We start from the raw sequence: 9,489 nt of genomic DNA on the forward strand, positions 1-9,489 counted from the left end.
AAAATACTATATAATCCTAAGCAACTATCACCAATACATTAATTAACCACATATTTCACATTAAATTAAACATTATCATAAACAAAAAAAATATAATATATAAAAGTTGAATACGTAGTATCACACAATATTCGCAGACAGACACGAAGTGCCTGTACACACTAGTATATAATATAGATAAAACTTTTCTAATATTTTTCTTCAATTATTTACACGTTTTATTTTTTTGTCATAAGTTAACATTTTCTCTATCTTCCTCAAATTTCTCTATGTTTAATCTTTAACACTAAATTTTTTCATGAAATCATAGGTAATAGTTTTCTAACTTTTTTCCCCTTTAGTCACTCATTTTACCTTATCATAGGTTAATATTTTGTCTATCTTCATCACAACTTCTCTATGCTTAATTCTTATAGGTAAATTTTTCATGAACTCACGAGCAATACTTTTTAAACATTTTTTCTCTCTCTAGTCATTCATTTTTCATTTGTCATAAATTAACACTTTGTCTCTCTTTCTCACAATTTTTCAGTATCTAATTTTTCATATGTACATTTTCCCCAACCTCATAAGCAAGACTTTTCTAACATTTTTTCTTCCTTCACACACTTATATTACTTTTGTCAAAAGTTAACATTTTGTTTATCTTCATCGCTACTTCTTCATATGGTTATGTCATTTAATTTTATCATTCTAAATTATTAGATATAAATTGTTATATATTTTTGTGCTGTAATAACTTGACTTTCATAGAAGCCATGACCCATGCAAACACATATGTATAGGGATAGTTTTGATAAAAGATTAAAAACATATTTTTAGAATGTTTAAGGAACAAGAACAAAATTGAAAAAAATTAGGGACTAAAACCACAACTTCTTCAATTTTTAAGGATGCACAATACAACTAAGCCATCCTAATTCACAATACTATAGATTTCTAACTTGACCTTCCTTCTAACATTTTTGTGGATCTGCCTTTGTTAGCAGACATTTTATATTACTTACGTCCTATGTTAGCACACATTTTCTGAATCGTTCAGATAAATAAAAGAAATGTTGGTCTAACATGTTTATAAAAAAGTGGTAATTAACATTTATAGTTAATCGCCATCTATTCCAACACCATGTGCTAGCTTATACCATTTACCAAAGTACAGAACATCAAGTCATAAATTTGTGGCTATGCCAGCTAGCTAAATTCTCTTATTTTTGCAAAGAAAATTCCAAATCTGAATAGTTGTCACTTTTTTTTTTCAAAGTTGAATAATTATCAAATCATGCCCGTTGTTAGAAGAACATTAATAAAATTCAAAACATGAGAAATAATAGATCTTTCCAGTCAATTATTGACATTAAATTCTCTCTATTTCTAAGAAAGTTCAAAACATCAGAACATATTGAGAAGGGACAGAACTGCATGTTAGGGAATAGAATTAATTTGACTTGACTATACTTTTCTAATTCTATATGTTAATGTTCAAATCAATAGATCATGTTAATATATGATTGAGCTCCAAGCCAATTAAATCTATATTACAATATCTAGCAATATTTGATAAGGTAAATTCATCTTAACCTCTCTCTCCCTCCTATATATCATAATAATCCTTCTATTTTCTAATTAAAGAAAATATTAATTTACTTTATGGCGGATACCAAATATTGTATACATTACTTTTACCAATGATATGTTGGTCTAGTAATATAAAGTCTCATTGAATCCTTAGATATTGTACTAAAGAAACGTGAAATGTTCGATTCCTAAAGACACTATTTGTGGGAGAAGCAATTAGTTCTGCCGAAAGATATTAGTTCTTATTCATACAGTGAAAAGACAACACTGATTATACCAAAAAGTATATATTACTTTTTATTTAATACTTCATTTATAAAAAATAGGGGAAAGGTAGGAGGTTATGCTAGATAAAAATCCTCTCAAGTGTGACTTCATATATGGATGAAATTGTGATCCTTCCATATATTATTCATAATTTGAAAAAGTTTACAAAAACTCTCTTAAACTTTATATATTTTATAAACAATATTACAAATTATTTTTCTTCCGAATTACCTCTTAAATTTTAATTGTTGGTGAAATTATTTCGTATATTAAGATAATATCAAATTACTATTAACCGAAAATTATTACTCATACATTTTTTTAATTTTGGTTGTCAATCATGTTATATATTTTCAAAAAAATTAACATATTAATATTAGTCTATTGTACGTTTATAACTCTAAAAATTAATTATCATATTTTATTAATTAATTTGTAATTTTAGGATATAAGACATTAATATTAACTAACCTGCATTGTTTCAGTGGTGAGTCTATTAATACTGTTGCGAGTTTGATGGTGGTGATTTTTTTGTTGACATGTTAGTGATTTAGCATTATCTTTATGCAATAATCAATTTCATTAATTAACAAATAAAATTTAAGAAATAATTAATAATACATAATATTTATAGTGATTACTTGCAAAAACATGTAAAATTTAGATTTTCTATCCACTTTTCCCACTATAATAAAATATATTTCTATTTTTCAAGGGAGATCTAAAAGCTTCAAACATAAATAATTGATAATGTAAGGAGATAACATAACTCATAAAAACATTTGACATTTTCCATTGGATTCAGGCAATGATCATAAATTTGCTTTGTCATATTCTATCAAGTTGGCATCAGTTTTATACAGGCCTTTGTCAATTGACCTCATCATCATAAATTTACTTTATTATATATATACACATATATCTTCACAAAGGTAGTGTCCTTTTTGTGTTGAAGGAAAATAAAGAAGTGATAAAACAAGTTCAAAGGAAGACAAAGATGGGTAGTCAAGGTGTTGCAAATGAGAACAACTCAGTGAGGTTGAATGCAAGTGAAACCAAGGGGAAAACCATTACTTGCAAAGGTACATATATAACTCATCATAGATCTTAATTATTATATTTAACATTCATATAGTGTTATATGAAAGAAATAAATAATGGTTATGAATATAATTATTAATGGATGTAGCCGCCGTGGCATATGGTCCGGGAGAGCCTTTTGTGGTGGAACAAATTCATGTAAAACCACCTCAGAAATTGGAAGTTCGGATCAAGATTCTTTACACTTCTATTTGTCACACCGATCTCAGTGGCTGGTTAGGCGAGGTATGCATCTATATTTATATCTATATCTATATCTATCGGTCTTATATATTATAAGGTGGTGATGTCCTTTATGGAGATATGTAAGAAGAAATTTTCTTCATTATATAAGTTGTCTAATTGTGTTTCCTTTTCTTGGTGTTCTTATTTTATTTGACAAATGGTGCACCAAAGAATGAGGCTCAACGTGCTTATCCTAGGATTTTCGGCCATGAAGCTTCCGGGTAGGATATGAAAACATTTATATGCATGTTGATTATGGTGCTCGCATGTTTTGAGTAAATCACCACTTAATCCTTTCAAGATGACATCAATGGTTCTTGAAATGTTTACATAACAAAAGTATGAAAATTTTAAAAAAGAATGTTAAGAAGTATGTTAATGATATTGTTTAAAACAGAAAATGGAAAATTTGTCTTGAAAAATAGTATTTTAATATAGTCATAAATGTTGAACCTAGTTTTGGAATGTATTTACTTATTTTGTACTTTTTTTAAAAGGAGGCCACTCAGTTACTATAGGAAGTAAATTAAAAATACTTCATATTTTAATCATACATTCTATAAAGATCTATTGATTAATGTAATGATTTGAATTAGTTAGTAGATCTGAATATTAGATTTTCAGAGTAAATGACTAAAATATAAAATATATTTTTTTAATTTACTCTTGGAGTAAGAGATCTCATAATGTCTTTATAACACCCGGAACACAACTCAAAATTAAAACACATGTATAATAAATGATGTGTTAACAAGTGTTCATTGTTTAATGAATATGAAAGAAAAATAAACTATTTTTTTTTAAATAAGTTCAACATTTCTTTTCAAACTATTAGAGCAATTATTAATATTTCCCAAAATCACTCACAATTCACAATTGTAGCACTTCATTTATATGTGATTAATATGCCACTTCTAGGAGGGTGGTTTCACCTCACTTCATATATATATATATATATATATATATGATTAATAATGTGACAAATTATGTTACATAAAAGAACTAATTAATGAATTGGTTTGAAATTGAAGGATTGTGGAAAGTGTGGGAGAGGGTGTTAAAGACATAGAAGAAGGGGACATAGTAGTGCCAATATTCAATGGAGAGTGTGGTAATTGCTCCTATTGCAAAAGTGAAAAAACAAATATGTGTGAGAGTTTTGGTGTGAATCCAATGAAGAAGGTGATGGGAAATGATGGAACTAGTAGGTTCTCTACCATTGATGGAAAACCAATATTCCATTTCTTGAACACATCAACATTTGTAGAGTACACTGTTGTGGACTCAGCTTGTGTTGTCAAACTCCACCATGACCTCTCTCATAGCCTCAAAAAACTCACCTTGATCAGCTGTGGTATATCTACAGGTAAGTGTCTTCATAAATATATATCATTGTTATTGGTGCATTGATTTTATTAATATAAATATGTTGTTTGATATCATCTTTTATATATTATTGCGTTCAACAAAACCAATAATAATACTGAAGGTTTAAAGTTTTTAATTTGGGAGATAATTCATTTACTTTGAGAATAAGTTATTTAAATTTATCTTTTACATCTTAGTTATAAATTCTAAGAAAATTTAATGGTTTAAATTAGTAAATAGATATAATAACAAAATTTTGGAAAATGGATCTTTAATTTTATCTTAATATTAAACTACCGATTTAGATGTTAAATATTAGCAGGGCGCCAGAATAGAAGTCAAATTTATAAAATAAATTAAAATTTTGAGCAAGTATTATTGTTTATTAATATATTTTGTATTCACGGTAACCAATGACGTGTGTTCTCACATCATTAAATTTTTTTGACTCTGCCATAGTTTTATTAAAAGTCAATATGAGATGTTGAATGTTTACTTGATAATATAAAATACTGTATAGTTTATATGTATATATAAACTATGATATCGCAAACTTGGTTACTTGGATGGGAAAAAGTCTATAAAAAGTTTTTCGATCATTTTTAAATGATAAAATGAACATATTTCTTATACATTTATTTTATTTTAAATTAATGAGAATGCAAGAAATATAATATATATAATCAGTGTAATATATATATATTCTTTAAGTATAAAGATTTATACATAATTACTATATTATTTAATATACATTTATATTATTTTTAATAAAAATGAATGATAAATAATAAACTGAGAATATATAAAAAATTTATGGTGTGAGAAGACAAATTTTTTCTCATATATAATTATGTCTTAATTGCATTAAATACGATCCATATATGAATGGAAGTAACCGACACACGTTTTCCTTTTATAGTCACCGAGCATGTTCTTAAAGATAGACTTCAGTACTTCACTATACAAATATGGTATTGTCAAGGTTTATGTGATGGGATAGTAATTATCGCCAGCTATGCTGCTTGTAATGATAGGATAAGGATCATTGCTGAAACAAATACAATAATGATAACATTTTTATTCTTTTATATACAATGAAATAATATTTTATTATTTGGAAATAAGAAAAAACATGAAATGTGAGGATCCTTGTTCCTACTAGCTTAATTGCTATAATTGACAAGGAATGGTGCATTTTAATGTCTATCTATATCAATTTTCTCTTTATCCAAATAAGAAAAGTCTTCATCTTCATTGATCATATTAACATTAATAAATCCGAAAGTCAAATAAAATTACTGAAGACTAAAGCCATAATTGAAATCACACAGACACTTGACTAGGCAACATATTAAACCTGTATCATATCTTTATGGTCAATGGATGAGTCACTTTCTCAAATTTTGCTTGAGTTATCTAAAGACTAGAGAACAAAGTTGTTGATGAATGAGAAAATGAAGTTTTGTTCTGTGTTATTGTCTCACTCATATTTTCAACTCAATTTATTCACTTGCGTGTTAAGAAAACTTTCAACTTTATGTTTCTTTGTGTGAGAATTTCTCTTAATTACACTATAGAAGGGACACACTTCATATTTTTTATAATTAGCTATATAATATTTTTAGATAACAACTATCCCTTTGTGCATCTAATATTAATATATATATATATATATATATTTATATTTGTACTATTAAGGGCATTCCATTAACTTTCTAGGCAAAGAACTAATCTCTTTCAAGGTTTGTGGCTATCACTCCCAACAAATGTTGTTTCTGAGAGTCGAATCTTTGACCTTCAAAATTTACTGGAATTTTACACCACTAAATCAATATCTTATTAATAGTATATCTTATATATTTGACCATCTCTAAATAATTTCTAGATCCCGGATAAGAAAAAAACAAAACTCAATTTAATTACTGGTATTTATTTTATTTTTATATGTGGGTAGTCAAGGGACCATTGAAAATAATTGCACTTGTGATGTGATGTGAATTATTGAAATCAAATTAAATGTTATTGTGAATGTTAGCTACATGATGTGATGTGAATGTGAGTTTTTGAAATGAAATTAAATGTAGGAGTTGGGGCTGCATGGAATACTGCAAATGTGCATTCTGGTTCTTCAGTGGCAGTGTTTGGATTAGGTGCTGTGGGGCTAGCTGTAAATTTTCTATCTCCATTCTTCATTTTTTTCCTTAATTTATCCTTATCACTCTTCTCCCCATTTCTTCCCTAATAAGCTATTCATGAGTTTATCATTTTCTTTGATATCAACTTTACTTTAGCTTTTTCCCTTTTTGTGATACAGCCAAAGGTAACATCATTTTAATCATATAACAAAATTAAATTCATCCATTATAATTAATAAATTTAAAAGAATATAATCAAATAGATGATTTTAATAATGAATGGGTTTTAATCTATCAATTATATCCAACAAATGTCTATATATATATATATATAAAATAATATCTTTTGTTTTCCAATTTTACTCATTATCTCAACTCTTAATTTCATTTTTATTTTTATAATTAAATTAAGATCAATTATGAGACATGTAAATATTCTTAATATTTAAATTTTGTTCTTAAATATATAATATATATAAATATATATTAAAAAATTTACACTTACATCACATGACTATAGAATATTGTAAAAAGAAATTAAAAGTTCAAGAAGTCATTTTTTAAAAAGTGTTTCTTACAAAAAAAATTGAAAAATCATTTTTAAAAGTAATTTTTTTAAATTAAAATTAAAAAATGCTTAATATTAATAAACATTTTTAAAAGAATGATTTTATTCAAAATGTTTTAGTTCCAGTTAAAAAAACAAATTGATTGAATATTCACATATCCAATCCATTAAAATAGATTCATCGATGGATTACATGAATTATAATTCATCAATTAAATTTAGATATAGATAAATTGAATAATTTAAAATAAGATTTAAATGAATATATATAAATTATTAAATAACTTTTCATTCATTTCAAATCCAAAGCCATCCACATTCATCTATTTGCCAACCATATTTTTTTATTTTCAAAATTAAAATGGTACACAAAACAAATTTTAACAACCAAATTGGGTTATTTATTTGCTCCTATTTTTTTCCTCCTTCATTTGAACCTTTTGTTACATACAATGATATTAAATGATCTTAGACCTTCACTTGAAATTGGTATAGGTTGCAGAAGGAGCCAGAGCTAGAGGTGCTTCCAAAATAATAGGTGTGGACATCAATCCAGACAAATTCATCAAAGGTACCTTGCCCTCAATTATTATACTTTTCATTTTTTATTCTATTTAATTTTTGAAAGTTAAAATTAAAAAAAAAAAATACCTTCAATTTTTTTAATTAACATTATGACTTCATGATTTATACTCTAATGTGATATGTAATACATTTTGTGTGTTCTCAAAGCCCAAGCAATGGGAATCACAGATTTCATAAATCCAAGGGATGAAGAGAGGCCAGTGCATGAGGTTGGTGTCTTAATTATAATTTTGTTTACAATGTATTTATGGCAGCAATTGTAACATATTGCAAGAAAATCTGATGTGATGTCATTGGATTCGTAAAATTGTAATATTGTGGTTACATTTATGGTTGTAAAATACAATTTAAAGTTTTTGTCTTCTATATCTTTCATTTAAGAAAAATAAAAGATGTATTTTTTAAGTAGCAAAATGGTAAAATTATTTGCAGAGAATCAAAGAAATTAGTGGAGGAGGTGTAGACTACAGTTTTGAATGTGCTGGAAACTTGAATGTTCTAAGGGAAGCCTTCTTATCAGCTCATCAGGTATATTACTATTAGCATAATATTTATTTATATTGACAATATAAATATTTATACACAATTGATACATCATTCACATTCATTTTATCTATTCAAAATGAATAGTAGATAAAACAATAATGTATAAAAAACTCTTACGTAATCTTTGCATACATATTTTTCTCTATTACAATTAACTCTATTATTTGTACAACTTGAACTAGAATCCACACCTAATGGACACTTCTTTAGATAAATATACAATATAGGTACCAAGTGTTCAATCTAATTAAAAAAACATCTTACTATTATTATATTTATAGTACCTAGCCTCTTTTTTCCTTTAACCTTTTTTGCCATAATCAATTTCAAAACACATGAAAACATATTTTATTAGTTAAATAACTAGTCCTATATTTTGAAAATATCAAATTTCGTGATGCAGGGTTGGGGTTTGACTGTAATATTGGGAATTCATTCAACACCAGAATTGCTTCCAATTCACCCTATGGAGCTTTTTGATGGCCGCAGAATCATTGGATCAGTGTTTGGAGGTTTCAAAGGGAAAACTCAGTTACCTCATTTTGCTAGAGAATGCATACATGGGGTATAAGATCAACACTCCTACCCTTCTTTTTTTTTTAAAATTATTTAATAAGTTTATATGTCCTTTTTAGTATAAGATATTTGAAAAGAAAAGATGTGTACAAGTATTTTTACATTGTCAATACATCATTCGCTATTCATTTTCAATCATCATCGACTCTTAAATAAAAATAATGCAAATGAATGGTAGACGATGTACTGACTGTGCATAAATTTTTACATTATCAATGCATAGATATTATTGAATTATTATCATTGAAATTGTGAAAACTAATGCATGGTCTAATAATTTATGTGTTAGGTGGTGAGGTTGGATAATTTCATCAGTCATGAGCTTCCCTTTGAGGAGATAAACAAAGCCTTTGATCTTTTGACCAATGGAAAGTCATTAAGATGTATTCTGAACATGTAACAAAATATGTCTTTTCGGAGTTTAACCAAAGTATGTATTATGTAATAGCAAAGTGAAAATGTGTATTATCCTGCATAAAGTTGTGGTGCTTCTGAGTGTTACACCACATATCTTACTGTGTATGTGGAAGTGTGTTGCAGCCA

The 9,489-nt window shown here is 26.8% G+C and overlaps 1 protein-coding gene across 1 annotated transcript; it reads left to right on the forward strand.

Moving 5' to 3' along the window:
- Positions 2,772–9,489, forward strand: LOC109359120 (alcohol dehydrogenase-like 4). Its single transcript, XM_019603658.1, has 10 exons — positions 2,772–2,924; positions 3,032–3,168; positions 3,340–3,389; positions 4,200–4,534; positions 6,621–6,703; positions 7,735–7,810; positions 7,972–8,033; positions 8,257–8,352; positions 8,774–8,935; positions 9,236–9,489. Exons 1-10 carry the CDS (start codon positions 2,840–2,842, stop codon positions 9,344–9,346), a joined length of 1,197 nt encoding a protein of 398 aa, XP_019459203.1. The 5' UTR covers positions 2,772–2,839; the 3' UTR covers positions 9,347–9,489.

The sequence above is a fragment of the Lupinus angustifolius genome, chromosome LG11 (genome assembly GCF_001865875.1).
Source record: "Lupinus angustifolius cultivar Tanjil chromosome LG11, LupAngTanjil_v1.0, whole genome shotgun sequence".
NCBI classification, from domain to species: Eukaryota; Viridiplantae; Streptophyta; class Magnoliopsida; order Fabales; family Fabaceae; genus Lupinus; species Lupinus angustifolius.

What these genes read in the sequence shown, in the direction of transcription:
- LOC109359120 (XM_019603658.1), top strand. Translation starts at nt 2,840, where the DNA reads ATGGGTAGTCAAGGTGTTGCAAATGAGAACAACTCAGTGAGGTTGAAT. An exon ending in TTCGGCCATGAAGCTTCCGG is followed by an intron (nt 3,390 to 4,199) that starts GTAGGATATGAA and finishes TTGAAATTGAAG; the next exon opens with GATTGTGGAAAGTGTGGGAG. An exon ending in TAGGTGCTGTGGGGCTAGCT is followed by an intron (nt 6,704 to 7,734) that starts GTAAATTTTCTA and finishes AAATTGGTATAG; the next exon opens with GTTGCAGAAGGAGCCAGAGC.